This window comes from Passer domesticus, chromosome 6 (assembly GCF_036417665.1).
Source record: "Passer domesticus isolate bPasDom1 chromosome 6, bPasDom1.hap1, whole genome shotgun sequence".
Lineage (NCBI taxonomy): Eukaryota > Metazoa > Chordata > Aves > Passeriformes > Passeridae > Passer > Passer domesticus.
Window position 1 is genome coordinate 4,379,709 of NC_087479.1, and position 15,835 is coordinate 4,395,543.

General features: G+C 39.8%; 2 protein-coding genes across 6 annotated transcripts in view; one reads left to right on the top strand and one right to left on the bottom strand.

Annotated features, from left to right (window-relative positions):
- Positions 1–15,835, top strand: part of PPP2R5E (protein phosphatase 2 regulatory subunit B'epsilon) — an 83,215-nt gene that overhangs the window by 64,226 nt on the left and 3,154 nt on the right. For 4 of the 5 annotated variants that reach the window (XM_064422914.1, XM_064422915.1, XM_064422911.1 and 1 more), the window contains 8 exons: positions 7,607–7,737; positions 7,823–7,882; positions 8,512–8,620; positions 9,883–9,936; positions 10,031–10,081; positions 10,909–11,028; positions 12,124–12,251; positions 14,057–14,158. In XM_064422914.1, the coding sequence (XP_064278984.1) occupies positions 7,607–7,737; positions 7,823–7,882; positions 8,512–8,620; positions 9,883–9,936; positions 10,031–10,081; positions 10,909–11,028; positions 12,124–12,251; positions 14,057–14,158 (755 nt within the window). The remainder of the gene's footprint in view (positions 1–7,606; positions 7,738–7,822; positions 7,883–8,511; positions 8,621–9,882; positions 9,937–10,030; positions 10,082–10,908; positions 11,029–12,123; positions 12,252–14,056; positions 14,159–15,835) is intronic. The other variant, XM_064422913.1, reaches the window with a different exon arrangement.
- LOC135302465 (small ribosomal subunit protein eS19-like) lies at positions 3,772–5,951 on the bottom strand. The gene has a single exon (XM_064422926.1). The coding sequence runs from the start codon at positions 5,382–5,384 to the stop codon at positions 4,944–4,946; it is 441 nt and encodes a 146-aa protein (XP_064278996.1). The 5' UTR covers positions 5,385–5,951; the 3' UTR covers positions 3,772–4,943.

Below are 15,835 nucleotides of genomic sequence, written 5' to 3' on the forward strand. Positions count from 1 at the left end.
CTTTTCAATCCAGTAAGAAAACAAAAAATGTGCTTCCAGCTGTTTGCTGTCTTAGGCTGAAATGTGCTATTTGGGGAAGGATGAGGTGACTATTTATTTATTAAAATCTAGAACTAATTGAGCAGAGCAGTGTGTTGATAACCTCTGGAGGGCAGCTGACAAACCTCATACTTCCCTCGTACATTCCCACCACAGATTCTTACAGCAAGGAAAATACAGTGAGGTCTCATTGCAAGCTGCAGAAATGTTCCAAACAATGAGGAAGAATGTGTGCATCAGTCCTAGACCTGCATGTTAGAAAGCAAAATCCCAGACAGCCTAACAACTTTTCATCATTTTTTTCATGTCTTTTTTCACCTCCTCAAAGTTGTGTAGCAGTTTAACAGAGATCATGTATAGCATGCATACACTGACATATCTACTTGTAATAGGTATTTATAATTTATCTGTTTGTGAATCTAGGATAATTTTGTTTTCTGTCACTCCTGTAATGATTTTCTGACAATGTCTTACCCATTTGTAAGACCTGTTTGACAAACTGTCTTTATTTCTCTTGCAAGACAGGTACTGGTTCACAGTTACTTTTTTCATGCAAGACAGATACTATGATTACTAAAAATTAGAATTCCCTGGATTCTGTACAGTTGTGGCAGGTGGTTGTGCTTTTTGCTTTAAAGTTTACCTCTGAATTTATTCCAAACATCCACCAGAATACTCAATGTCATGGTGTCATTAAAAAAATGAAGAAGGTGGTTAAGGGAAGGCTGATACTGTTGTGGCAGAGGATTCAAGGGGAATAAAACAAAGATCTGCAGGTGATATTCCTGCTGCTCATTTCGTGCAGCTTCAGGTGCCAGTGTTTGGGATATGTTCTGTACAATACCAGACACTAAAACACCTTCTCTCTTCACTGAGTCTCACATAACCATTTTGCTGTGTATTTAAGGGCTACTTAGTAAATGTGGGTTCTTTGTTATTGTAGTTTTTTATTATTCATTGTTTTGGTTTTTTAAGTGATATTGATAATGAAATCACCATTTTGTTCAAAGTGAAGGATTAATTCCCTCTGGTGCTTTTGATTTTTGACAATTGGTGGAGGTCCTGTAGCCGCAGATCCAGTGCTGTCATGTGTAAGAGCCTGAATGAGAGATGTGGGACTCCAGGCAGCTCTTCCAAAACGCAGTTTATTATGTGCAAGATGTTACAGCAGTCCAGGGTCATGGGCAACAGAGCCTGTGCCTACAGCTGTCAGCTGCAGGCAGACCTGGAGACCCTTAGTTTAGGTTACAAATGCATTATATACTTTTCTCTCCCCTCAGCATCTTAATACAGTAGAACCAATCTATACCTTAACTTTTATCTATAGCCTATCATAACTACTACAATTACCATATTCATGTTAGTATTCTCCAATCACTAAATGTTAGTACATTACAGTTTAAGCTAGAAGTTGCTTCAGTTCAGTTTTCTTGCAGTGGAAAATTCTGAGACCTTTTTTCTACTTGCAACATTTGCTGACTTGTTTGCCTGTGCTATCTTTCTGCTTGGTAAAAACATCTTCTTGTTTGAGGTGGGTTTATGCTTTGTTCTAAGTCATAAAAACCCCCTTCTAACTAACATAACCAAGGAGGCAAAGGGTATCCAGTAAGAGTGGCTCAGCAATTCTTTTCTTCTATATCGAAACTTGCTTCCATCTCTATTCCTTCCTCAGCTTCTACATTCAAAAATCTTTCTGCTAAGCATACATATCTGTGAGACTTTCTTGTCAAACTTTCATCCTTCCCAACATCTCCCCTGTTCTGATGAACAACAAAGATGCTAGAAACTGTCTTATTCATCATTCTTTGCACACACTGAAGTGCACAGGGTACCACTAGCATAATTGTAATTATCACCACTAACACAATCAAACCTAACTTACAAAGTTCCTTCAGCCAAGGCGCAAAGCTCCAACCATCAAACAAATTGTCTAACCAAGATGATTCATCTGTTGTAATTTGGTTAGCTAAATCTCTTAAGTTTTGCAGCTGTTTATGAATAGAAGCAGAGTGATCAGACAAATTCATACAACACAATCCTTCAAAATCTTCACAACCATGCCCATGTGCTAGTAAAAGAAAGTCAATAGCAGCTCTGTTTTGTAAAGTGGCATGTCTGACTGCCTCCTCATCTGTCAGCAAATCACTAATTATTGTAGAGGTGGCATTCACTTCTTTACTGAGCCAACACCCTAATTTGTTTAACTGTTTCAATGCAATTGCAGAACTTAACTGAGGTAAAAAAATGCTTGTAACAATTGAATTTCCAGAGTTCCAAGGGTGAAACTCACTATCACATTTGCTCTCATAATGATGCCCTAAGGAAGATCTTATTTTTCTTTTTCATTGCTTTTTTGATACTGGGAGCAATTACTGTAAGTTGTCCCAGAGCACAAGGGCCACCATCTAGTTCTGAGGGAATACCCTGCCAAGCCCTGTCTCCACATATGAGCCAAATTCCTTTAGGAAATCGAATTGGAAGTTTGTTAAAACGATCTGCATAAGGTTCATCATATATAAGAAGCTTAGTTTGATTACACCAAGGAGTCATATTGTTATAAACTGGGTGATAAGGAGTAACATTTAAATGTGGCCCATTTTGTCCTATAAAATGAAAAAAATAACAAGTGTCCATAGTAATGAGCCTAAAATTTCTAATTCTTGAAGATCAGATTTATCAACTTTAAAATTATCAATATAAGTTTGGTGTCTTGGGCTAGGAGTTGGGGAAATGTGGTGATCCTCATATGGCCAATATTTCTCAAAAGTAACATTGTCAAAGCCTTCTGGGAAAGGCACTCCAACTAAACAAGTTGAAAAAGGTTTATCAGGGCTAGTGTTAGATGAGCAAATGGTGTCAGAGCCCGCAGACTTGGCTAAAGAAACCCAAACCTTTGTTTTTGGTTGAGTTACAGGTAAAGCTTCACTGCAAAGATAAAAACAAAAGGTTAAAAGTAACATACACCCGCGCAAATTATAATACAACTCCATTCTCTTCTTGAACAGTTTCTGGCAGACAGTTTTCTCTGGGTGATCCTGCGTAGATCACGTTTGCGTGCCTGTCTCTCGGCTTCCACTCGCAGGGTCACTGGCTGGAGTGGAAATGTCCACAGGCTTTGAGGGGTGGTACAATTTCACCTGTTTTTTGCTGGAATCCACTTGAGTCCTGTATCTGTAGAAACACACGCAAACCCCTTGCCCCATGTAATAAGATCAAATGATCCCTCTATTTTTCCTGATTCTAGATTTTTAATTAAAACTAGAGGAGGGTGTTCCTTCAGTTTTGCTTTTTTGTTGTTCTTGAAATGTCTGTAAATAGGGGGATCAGGCTCTTCTGCAGAGCTATTCAAAAAGTTACAAACGTACAAAGCCTTATTCAGCCTTCTTTGAGGTGTATCCTGGACTCCCCCCACTTTTTGTTGATCTAAAATGCATTTTAGAGTTTGATGTGTTCTTTCTACCATTCCCTGACCTGTAGGAGAATAGGGAATACCAAATGTATGGTGAACACCCCAGTCATTTAAAAATGTGGCCAATTCTTGTGAAGCATATGAAGGACCATTATCAGTTTTGATTTCTTGAGGGACACCTAATGAAGAAAATTCTTGTGAAAAATGCTGGCAAACATGCTTAGCTGTTTCTCCTGTACGTACAGACGCAAAAACTGCTTTTGAAAATGTATCAATAAAGACATGGACATTTTTAAATTTCCCAAAAGAAGGGTACTTTGTGACATCTGTTTGCCACTTTTGCAAACTTTCCAACCCCCTTGGGTTGGTTGCTCCTGTAGAAGAGATAGGCTGAACAAGATGGCAGTCAGAGCAGGCCCGTACAATGGCTTGTGCCTGCTCTAGGGAGATGTGAAAATCTCATCTGAGCGCCTGTGCATTTTGGTGAAAAAAGGCATGACTCAATTTAGCTTGTTCAACAATGTCAGGTAAGGTAGCTGCAGGAAGCACTGAAGTGAAATCTTTAATGTCTCCTGCAGTTCCCTCATCACACGCTGCTGATGCCAATGCATCAGCTCGTGCATTCCCTTCTGCCATAAATCCTGGGAGACCAGAGTGAGCTCTAATGTGAGCAACAAAGTAAGGGTTAGTTCTGTGTAACAAAATTTGATAAAGACAGGTAAGCCAAAGACACAATGTGTCATTGCTAACATCTTTTAAAGCAGACCCTTCAATTCTCTTAACAACATTAGCAACATATGCTGAATCAGTGCCTAAGTTAAAGGGCTCTGGAAAGAGCTGAAATGCTCTTACTACTGCAGCCAATTCAACAATCTGAGGAGAACCCTCAACTTTTTGAACATCTTGCTCCCAGGATTTAGTGGTTTTATTTTGCCATGTAATCACTGCTTTGTGTGTTTGTCCTGGCCCATCAGTGAAAAGAGTAACTGCATCTAATGGTTCTTCACTGATAAGGGGTTTCTCTTTGTAGCACAATTTAGCTTTGATCAGTTTGTGTGCTGGGTAATGAATGGAGCAAACACCTGGAAAATCTAACAAGGCATAGAGCAAATCTTATGACTTTTGCATGGCCCAATCAAAATAGGATTTAATTGTAGGTAAATAGATGATTTCAAATTCGCAACCTGCTATAGATAGAAGCCTTGCTCTGCCCTTAATGATAATTTGAGAAATCATCTCTAAAGATGTGAAGATTGTCTTTGGTGACCTGTAAGAAAGAAAAACCCATTCAATTATTAACAAAGGCTCATTTTGAGAGGAATCCCATTGGAAAATGAGGCCATACTGTCTCAGCGTTTCTCCTAGAACTGCAAGGAAAAAAAGTTTATCTGGAACATAGTGATGTGTTTCTCTATTTTGCAGAACATCGGCAATGTTCTCCAAAGCTTTGCTAGTTTTAGGGGTAGGAGATCTGGGGGATGATTTTTTGGCTCCCTCAGTGGTTGTTGGTGCCAGTGGCGACCTGCGCAGCGATGAGGTGCAGGTCCCAATGCTGCCTCTGAGGAGTCATCTTCTGGCTCTCGTCTTGGTCCTTTTCGACCGCCTTGGGTGCCTCGATGGCGGGCAGCACCCGGCGGGCCCCGGTGCCCGAGCCGCGGCTGGAGTGGCCGGGCTGCACCCCGCAGGGCTGCCGGCTCCGGTGCACCTCGGGCATGGAGCCCACGCCGGCCCTGCTGCACAGGGATAGGTGCCGGGCTGTGGAGGCTGCTCTTGTGTAAAACTGGTTCTTTAATTTCACGAGCGGGGATGGCAACCCCCGTTCTGGGACTGCTGAGCTGCTGGAAATCTGATCCCTGTGGGGATTCTTCCGAACCAGGAGGCAGCGCCGGAGAATTCCCGGGGCTTGGTATTTCTTTCTGGGTTGAAAAATCTCCATTCCCGGGGCAAGCCCTAGCGTTATTTGGAAACATTTCTACTTGGTTGTCGGGGTTTCCTGGCTTTGGAATAAAGCAATTCCCCTCTCTCTCCGAGACATCGTTAGTATTGTCTGTCTCTCCTGCTACATGGGCGGTTGCTGTTTTCTGCTCCCCCTTCCCCTTTTCCTCGCGGTTGGAGAGGCCGGCTGGGCCCGCTCAGAGGGTGCAGGTGGAATGGGGCAGGGGCTTGGTGGTGGGGGATTCACGGCAAAGATTTCCACAAGGACTCGGCAAGCGGGGAGAAGTTCCGCTGCTGTTTTGTCACGCCGAGAGATAGCATTGTATAATTTAACCCCCACAGATTCCCAAAAGTCTCTGGTATAGAAGGCTTCAGAGTCAGCATTTGGGATACGAGTTATAGTCCATTTAAAAAGCTCTTTGAGCTCTCACTTAGGCAAGGATTTTGGACTTGATTTAATTAATGATTTTAAATGCTGATATCTCTCCGAGGAACAGACTTATTCTGCCCCATTATTCCCGGTGCTCACCTGCTGTCCAGCTATGCAGCAGGCGCTGTGTATAGAGGCTCCGATCCAGGCACTGTCCAGCAGCAACTCCTGTCCGGGCCCCGGTCACCCTCGTTTCAGGTGCCTGATCCGTGCGGCCGCTTTTTACTGAGTTCACTGAGAGGTCTCTTACTGCCAATAACTCCGAGTTTGCCAACTAAAACGTGGGCGCCACTGTGAGACCCTAATTGAGAGATGCGGGACTCCAGGCGGCTCTTCCAAAACGCAGTTTATTACATGCAAGATGTTACAGCAGTCCAGGGTCATGGGCGACAGAGCCTGTGCCTAGAGCTGTCAGCTGCAGCTGCAGGCAGGCCTGGAGACCCTGAGTTTAGGTTACAAATGCATTATATACTTTTCTTTGCTGAGCATCTTAATCCAGTAGAACCAATCTATACCTTAACTTTTATCTATAGCCTATCATAACTACTACAATTACCATATTCATGTTAGTATTCTCCAGTCACTAAATGTTAGCACATTACATTTTAAGCTAGAAGTTGCTTTTCAGTTTTCTTGCAGTGGAAAATTCTGAGACCTTTTTTCTACTTGCAACATTTGCTGACTTGTTTGCCTGTGCTATCTTTCTGCTTGGTAGAAACATCTTGTTTGAGGTGGGTTTATGCTTTGTTCTAAGTCATAAAAATGTAGCCATGATATTCTATGAAAAATCCTTTCCTAGGATTTTTCCTGTCCTGAGGAGCTGAGAGCCTCAGGAAAGAAATGTAAACGATAACTATCTGCTGCTGTGGAGTGCCACAGGTGCATCTTCCATTGGTCCATGTGGATTGTTTTCCATTGGTGACCACTCACAGCCACCTGTGCCAAGGCTGTGAGCAGTCACAGGATTTTGTTATTGATTCCTATTCTATTCTTGTCTTGGGAGCCTTCTGATTCTTTTCTCTCTGTTCTTTTAGTATAGTTTTAATGTAGTATTTGAATATAATATATAACATAATAAATCAGCCTTCTGATGAAAATGGAGTCAAGCCTCGTGTCCTCACACAAGGGGTTGCTTAAACAAGAATAAAAACCCCCTTCTAACTAACAGACCCTTTGCCTCCTTGGTTATCCAGTAAGACTGGCTCAGCAATTGTTTTCTTCTATATCAAAACTTGCTTCCATCTCTATTCCTTCCTCAGCTTCTACATTCAAAAATCTTTCTGCTAAGCATACATATCTGTGAGACTTTCTTGTCAAACTTTCATCCTTCCCAACAGTCATGGACTTCCCTGTTGAGTCTTTCCACAGTGTGAGGGCCATGCAATTACTAGGAAGGCTTAAGAGCTCATCATATGAATTATAAGCAATTAGCAAACTGTGACCTTGACACAACCTTGTGAGAGCAAAGTATTAGAGCAAAGGAGGATCTTCTGGTTCTGCAGAGTCAGGGAATGGTGGATGGTAAAAGGCAAACTGTCTTATCATATTTATTTTTGAGGAGAAGGAAGTCAGCATTTTGGAGCTAGTTAATCACAAATTTATCATTCTGAGGTTTAGGATGCTGTACTGAGGTTCCAGCTGATATTTTTATTGCTGGTTATCTACTCCTGGGGTACCACGGATGTCACATTCTTTCATTCATGTGTTTTCATGAATTCAGTTTCATACAGAAGTCTGCATGTCCAACTTGTCAAATGTCTCCTGTTTCAGTTCTCTTTTTCCTTTAAACACAGCTGTTGGAGCTGTTTGACAGCGAAGACCCTCGGGAACGAGACTACCTAAAAACAGTCTTGCACAGAATTTACGGCAAGTTCCTGGGTCTTAGAGCATTTATCCGAAAACAGATTAATAATATTTTTCTACGGTAAGTTGTGGAAGAAGGGGGCTTTTCACTTATGAACCCTTTAGGAAACTGATATATTGCTTATATTTAACTTTTCTTTTTTTAGATTTGTTTATGAAACTGAACACTTCAATGGCGTAGCTGAACTGTTGGAAATTTTAGGAAGGTAAAGGAGTCTTTCTTTATTATCTAACTCAGACTTCCCTTGTGGACACGTCAGGATAGTGTCAGATTCAGAAAAAACATTATGATAATCCCTGATTCTGAAAACAGATGTGTGCACATGCTCATCGTTAAGCCCATGTGCAACTCTCTGTCACATCTTTGCCAAGAATATATAACTACATGCAAGTTGCAGCCCAAGTGTTGGATTGATTTTATGTGTGTGAGTCCATTAAATACTGCACACTACATCCTTGCATGCTGGAGGATTATTTTCTGCTGAGCACACTTAGCAGAGTGAATGTTTTGGGTGAATCTAATTGTGGTAGGTTAATTACTCAAGACCACCTTGCTCACATAAATTTACAGACCACATAGACAAGATCTTCTCTGTTTGGCAGCAGGTTTGGGCAGCTGTTTATGTGATTATTCCTAATGGGAGCTGGGTTGCTACCTAGATATGTAGTGTCCTACTAATATAAAGCAGGACCAAAGTCAGCAGCTGTTTGCAAGTGCTGTTTGTAAACAGCTGCTGACTGCTAAATATATTTTAATCTAGAAAGTGCTTGTTCAGACCTCAGTATTGTTCTCTGTGATGATGATACTAACAAATATTTCTTTTCTCATTTCCAGTATTATCAATGGTTTTGCTTTACCTCTCAAGGCAGAGCATAAACAGTTTCTGGTGAAGGTGCTGATCCCTTTACACACAGTCAGGAGTTTATCACTCTTCCATGCACAGGTAGAAATTACTAAAATATTTTCTGTTCAGTAAGAATTATATGTATATTTTTTAAGATTGCTTTGTAAATTTAATTGCATCCACATAAAAAGGGTGAGGGGGGGGGGGAATTCTAAACGTGGAAAAAAATACAATCAATTTTTTCCAAAATGATTTAAATATCCTTTGTATGATCAATATCTAGCTTCTGTTCTGATTAGGCAATTAAAAGCATAATATACATCTGTAATAGTTTGGAAATTTTATTTAGTAGTTGACTTGCTCTCTAGGTTTTCCTCTCGGCTCCTTTCTCATTCTCACAAGTTTGCCTTTCCCATTCTCTCTCCCAAGGGGATGTTTGGGTTTCCTTAGTCTTGTCCTGTTAAGGCTCTTCTACACCCTGGCAACCTTCTGAATACTAATACCCACATTTTTTCATTTAATATTCTCCCTCACAGATTCCTTAATACTGCATTTATTCTCTCATACATCTTTTTATACCTTCAACTTTCAGGATATAATTTTTTCCTCTATAACTGCTACATGTTGCCTTTCTCTCTGATTTTCAGATAGTGAAAATTTTCAGTATTTCTTATGGTGATAAAGCTCTGCTTTCTAAGTATGTTATTCCAGGTTTTAACTGTGTCAACTCATCTTGCAAGAATTTACTAATTTTATACGGCAAAGTCATGAGAAAAGTTGCACTTTAAGAAAGTAGCAGAAGCTTCAAAACATTGCTTGTATTGTTGCCATCTTATTGCAAAGGTTTCATACCTTCTCAGTGATATCTCATGGGCAGCTCCTCACAGCACTGACTTTTTCTTCTTCTCCTCAGCACAGCCAACAAACTCCATCTCGCATCTCCACCAGCCAACCTCTTTTATAATACCCCTCTTAACTGGATCCAGCTGTGGCCTATTAAGGGCAGGCTTGTTCTTAATGCTTGATAATTAGCACAGCTGTAACTCATTAGGGATGAGGTTACCTTCACCACTATCTATTCTCCTACCTTCTATCTATCCACATTGTATGACTGTATTTAGAATTCCAAGTTGTTCTGATTTGTATTTTATATACTATTTTGTCACTCTAATTGTTCTTGTAAACTGAACTTTGAATGGATTTACACAGTGCAAACTGTGCATCTCAGTCTAAAATTGGATGTAGTTTGAGAGCTGAATAGCATCTTGCCTTAAGTTTTTCTCTTTAAAAAACTTGGGGTTTTGTGGTTTCTTTATAGAAATGTTCTAATTTTGTTTTTGTAAATTCTTACCTCTTCACAGCTGGCGTATTGCATAGTACAGTTTCTGGAGAAAGACCCCTCACTCACAGAACCAGTAAATATTTCTTTCCTACTTTTTATTCACTATGAATGATTTACCCTGTAGATAGAAAAGAGAAAAATCTAACTTCTTTTTCCTTCTCATTTAGGTCATTAGAGGTTTAATGAAATTCTGGCCAAAAACCTGCAGTCAGAAAGAGGTAAGTGATATGCTAGTATTACAAAGGAAAAAAAAAAGTCATTTTGCTCTAAAACATAATAAGCAGGGAATCTTTAAATAATTTGTGGTTGATAGCACATGCTGTGGTGAATCTTGGTATTATTTCTTGTAGATGATTTTTCAATACTTTAATTGTAGTTTTTTGAACGGTTTTGACTGTGAGAATTTTGATAAGTCTGGTTTTCATTCACAAAATAATTCCTGGTACTGCTGCAGAGAATTTTTTAGAAAGGAGAAAATAAACGTAGTTGAGGATAGTTTGGAAAACTCTGTTAGATTTTGAATTGTTTATACATTAAGGAAGTGTTTTTCCAGTGAGGATGAAATATACTTTATGTGCTGTTTACCTACTAAACATGTAAAAGATGCAGTTAAACATGTGCATTTTTGTTTCAGATGCCAGAGTTTCCCTAGTGAGGTTTTGTGAAACAGCAAAACTGTTATTTTCAATATTGCTGTCAAAAATGAGGTAAAATTAGGAGAATCTCCTTAGTTACTGAAGTTTAAGCCTTTGTTCAGATTTTTGTATGAGGCAAGGCTTTCAGCCTGGATGTATATACTGGTGCAATTCTGAATTTCATTCAAAATACTTTAAATGCAGCACTTGAAGAAACTTGTCCTTGTTTTAAGGGACTGAGTCCAAAAGCTGCCAGTGGTAGAACTGATGACATTTTTTGAGAGAGGGTCTCACTGAGCTAGGGAGGTTTCCATTTCTTCCTGAAGCAGTAGAATTTGGAGGTTACCAGCATTCTGCAGAGTAAGAAGATTTGGAGGTTTTATATTCAATGCTTTCTTTTTTGTCTTTAGGTCATGTTCCTAGGGGAGCTGGAGGAAATCTTGGATGTAATTGAACCATCACAATTTGTCAAAATCCAGGAACCCTTGTTTAAACAAATTGCCAAGTGTGTCTCTAGCCCTCATTTTCAGGTCAGTGGTAAAGGTTATTGTTTATATAGGAATGTATAGTCTCAGTTTCAAACACAACTGCCCCCAAATGTAAATATTATTCTATGTTATGTTTTTAAGTACTTGTCTTCTGTGGAAGACGATATGTTGGGGTGGAAGGTTAGGTCTGAGCTCCATGAATAACTTGTTAGAGGTGTTGGGGTTACAGCACAGAGCTTGTCCTTCCGAGCCCCTCACAAATCCTTAGCCTGTGTCCAAGCAGGCTTTGAGCCCTTCCCACTGTGGGTGGCAGGTGCTGGCCCTGTAGACCCTGGAGGATGGATTTGCTCCCTGGTTTTGGTGCTGTCTTGTGCAGTTCCTGTTTTCTGACTTGATTCCTTCTAACTGTGTGACCACGTGTCTGGTTAGAGGTGACACAAGCTGTAGCCTGTTTTAATCACATTGTGTAATGGGAGGAAGGGCAATGAATGGGATGTAAATGGATATGTGAAGAGGATAGAGAGTTCATGGCCTGTAGTGTCTCAGTATTAAGCCTGGTGATCTGTCCTGGCACAAAGGCAGATGTGACTTTTCAGTTCTTCCTTGGATTACATCTTTTTTTAAAATCATAATTCAGATCAGTATCCTCCTTCCTAACCCCCAGCTCCTCTCCAGGGTAATTCCTGTCCTTGGTAACTTCCCCACACTTAAGATTTCTCCTCCCTTATCCAGCCCAGCTACTGGGCCTTTCCCTGTCTCCTTCCTCTGGTATCCCAGCACTGCTGGGTTTTTTCCAACTGCACTCTTCCTGATTTTGAGGGAAAGGGTGATGGGAAGTCTGTCTGCTCTTCCCCTCCTCAACTGCAGCACTGATGCTGTGTCTGCACCCAGTCTTCAGTGAGCAATAACACATTGCTCAGGAAATAGAGAGTGGGTGCTGTGGGATCAGAGCTACAGGATAGAAATTTATTCCATTAATGCATGTTGTGCTACTGATTATAGTAGTTTAATTCCAAAACTAATGACTTCTGTTAGCTCATCTTTGTGGAGTTTCTCTGTGATTTGTTCTTCCAGCAGAAAATCACAAAATTACAGGTATCTGAATTCTTGTTCATGTTTTATTTCTTTGACTCAAAGGTGGCTGAAAGAGCGCTGTATTATTGGAATAATGAATACATCATGAGTTTGATAGAGGAGAACTCAAACGTTATACTTCCCATCATGTTTTCCAGCCTTTACAGGATTTCTAAAGAGCACTGGAATCCGTAAGTTTGTGCATTTACACTTCATCTCTTACCATTTGACATCCCACTGATAAACTCGGGGGATGTCTGCTGAAGAACATCTGAATGGGAGAGATGCAGACTCAAAGCTGCTCTGAGCAAGTGCAACTCTGTTAATGACAATATATATTAGTCTGCACATGAGCTTGTCTCAGTGTTTTTAATTAACTGGTATGTGTACAAAAATCACTACTTTGTAGGATAAAAATAGGCCTTCTCACAAGCTGGAAAAAAAGAAGAAATTAAATGTTACATTGTTATTGAAGGAAAAATGTTGCTCATCAAGTGTTTCTCCTACGCAGTTTTTTTATAAACGGGTTGGCTCTTAAGCCTGATTCTAAATTGTCTAGAAGAATATCACTTGGCATTAATAAAACTTTGTGGCTGTATCATCAACTGATACCTCTGGGAGGCTTTTGGTGTTGGCATTTTTTTAAACATCCATGAAACCTATAGACAGTATATTCTTAGGTTGGGTTGTTTTTTCTAAACTTATTTAAATACAGCTGTTCTCTGTGGCAATAATTGTGCAGTTACTTAATATTGATATTGTGATAACTAGGCAATTTTATTCCAAAGTGAATACCCTAGTAAAAAGTTCTTTTATGAAAAAATCTATTACAGTGAGATGATATATATCCTTTATTTTAGTTGGAAAGTTTTTCTTAGTCAAGATGATTAGCATTTAGTAAACACAGTATTTTTAATAATCTGTGCTATATATGCAGCTCCCAGTTGCTTTTATACCTTACTATAAAATGTTTCATCTTTTCAGACATTTTTCCTGTTGTGTACCTAGTCAAATTCTGAAGTTTGTGGGCTTACCTGACAAATCTAGTGCTGCTGGAAAGCCTCTGTAATTTAACACTGGTCACAAAAAGATGCTTTTCATGGCACATTACTCCAGTACAGTCTCCAACCTTTTAATAGTATGCACTGGGTGCTTCTGGTAATGAGAATATTCCAGTATCCCAATTCAGAGTTTTTATACCCATGGTAATTTTGTTACATGAGCCAGGTACAGACACATCTAAAATAAAGAAGCTATTTAAAGAATTTTTATATTTATAAGAAAATTTTTCATGTAGGCAACAAAAATGAAAGTTTATTTAAAGAGATGAGAGACAGGGGTGCTTGGGAAATGGCACATAGCTTGTGTGTCCTGTAAGGATTAGCTCCAAAGGTTCCTGGCACTTGTACTGTTGATTCACTGCCTCCTGGCTGAAGAGCTGCTTCTTAAGCAGCCCTGGGTCTGAATATGACAGCCAGAGTAGTGGATCAGGAACTGTGAAAGGGAAAATGAATATGAACTGCATGAGCACAAGGAAATCACTCTTGAAATACAGCTTTGTATTTTGCATAGATGCACTGAATATTCAGCTTCATAGAAGAGTCATAAGGAAATATGAATCACTTTCATTTTGTGTTTGAATTCTATTCCTTCTGCCAGCATTGATGATTTGAATCTCTGAAGTTGCATTCAGAATTGCTCCACAGCATGAGGGAAGAGACTGTAGTTATATGTAATAGCTTTCTGTTGTTGCCTTTTGCCCTAGAGTTTTGGCCTGCTCCATTTCAGTAGTCAGTAGGGACATGAAAGCTGATTCTCACCTTTAAGAATGTTAATCAAAAGTAGTTTCAGTGAAATCGAAGAATTTACATAACCATACTTGCAGGAACAGAATTGGTCACAGACAGGCTGGGAAGAGAAGACACTTCTTATTTCACGTTTTATTTCACCTGAAACTAATGGATTCCTTTCCTTCTTCTTTCTCCATGTTTCACAGGGCTATTGTGGCTTTAGTCTACAATGTGTTGAAGGCATTCATGGAAATGAACAGCACCATGTTTGACGAGCTGACAGCCACTTACAAGTCAGATCGTCAGCGGTAACTTTTTAAAGCTTTTTTTTTGTCAGCTGTGCACATGGCCTGCAGTTTAGCTCTCCCCTTACACCCGGGTGCAGTTGCAGAATCTCAGGCTTTATAGACACTGCCCCATTTTTGCCCTTGCCTGCTGGTTAGGCTTCTCATTGTAGGATGTGAGATTGTGTGCAGGTTGTTCTTTAGCCTTTATTAAATACAGTATCCATTGCATGGTTTGGGAATCCACATTCCTGGTGCAATTCCTTTTTGGCTCCACATTCCAAAACTCTTAAGTGTATCAAGATCTACAATGATGAAAGGAAAACAAGGGTTGAAAGGTAACACTTTGCTTCAAAGACTTACAGAAAAAAAGTTACACTGAGGTTTGGAAAGAGACATGAGGGAAACTCCTAAGATTTTTTTTCCAAGCTGCTGTTTGTTGGCTGGATGTGATCTTAAAGCAAAGAGACATCTCTCAGCCTTTTTATTTCTTATTCAGAGGTCCTACTGTATCTGAGTCTTTCAGCATCCAGGATCCATTAAATACACCACTTATAGAGGCATTAGTTCAACTCCAGTGGCTTCTTGTCTTTTCTCCCATTTTCCCTAATCTTTATTTCTCCATTACAGTGCAGCATCTTTTCTCAAAAGTTTCACCTTGTGCAAAGATGAGGTGAAAAAAAGGAGGAAATTTCAGGAACTTTGAACAGGTTGCAATTTCATTTAAGCCATACCTTGACTGTGACTCAGGGTTCCCCCAAACACTGCAAAGGACACTGCACATCAGCAGAGGTTTTTAGGGTGGTCCAGCCTTGAAAGTCTCTTGGCTGTTGTAGTTTTTTGGCATGTGTGACTGGAGTCACTGGCCTTTCATTCCTCTTTGTTTTATAGCCCAAAAAATCTGCACATAACAGGCTATTTCACTAATACAGTATTTTACTTGTAGAGACTTATTTAGAGATATATCAGAACTAAGAAGCCAGATGTTCTTGATATGTATTGAAAAGTAAGTGCCAATCATGTAGTGCAGTTGAGACAAACTCTGCTTTCCTAGCAAGAAGGCAGAGAGTTTTAGGACTGATCATTTAGTCCAGATATTCACTGAGGCAGCTTGGTGATCTGATTCAATTTGTGGTTGCACTTTGCCCCTTAGGATGATAAACTCTGCTCTGAACAGGACCAGACACTGCAGTGGTGTGTCCCATGTCTCAGTAATGGGGGAGGTTTAGTGGCTGAACTGCACAAAGAATTTCTTTTGCACCTGCTGACATTGTATTTCTTACCAAGGCTGGTGCTAACCATTTCACCATTTTTATTTGCTTCTTATAATTTTAAAATCTGAATGTATAAACCAGGATATTTACCTTAAGGTTTTCAGAAAATCTTTAGCATCTTAGTAAAACCTCATTTTACAAGGGTAGCTTTGATACCTCGTCAAGCTTGAGGAGAAATACATTCAATATTAATGGCTAGGATAGGTGAAATAGGTGGGTTGGATGAGGTGATTATCCTCTAACAGACCTTTAGGTAAGCAGACATGTATTTCCTAATGATTAGAAGATAAATATTGGTAAGTAGCCTGAAAATGTAAGGCTATTTTACTTATTCTTGTATTTAATTTTAAATACTCTCCAGTAACAATAGGCTGTTATTTTTCCTTTACTATTCTTCAGGGATTTATCCAAAAGTTGTTTGTGGTTT

What these genes read in the sequence shown, in the direction of transcription:
- LOC135302465 (XM_064422926.1), bottom strand. Translation starts at nt 5,384, where the DNA reads ATGGAGATTTTTCAACCCAGAAAGAAATACCAAGCCCCGGGAATTCTC.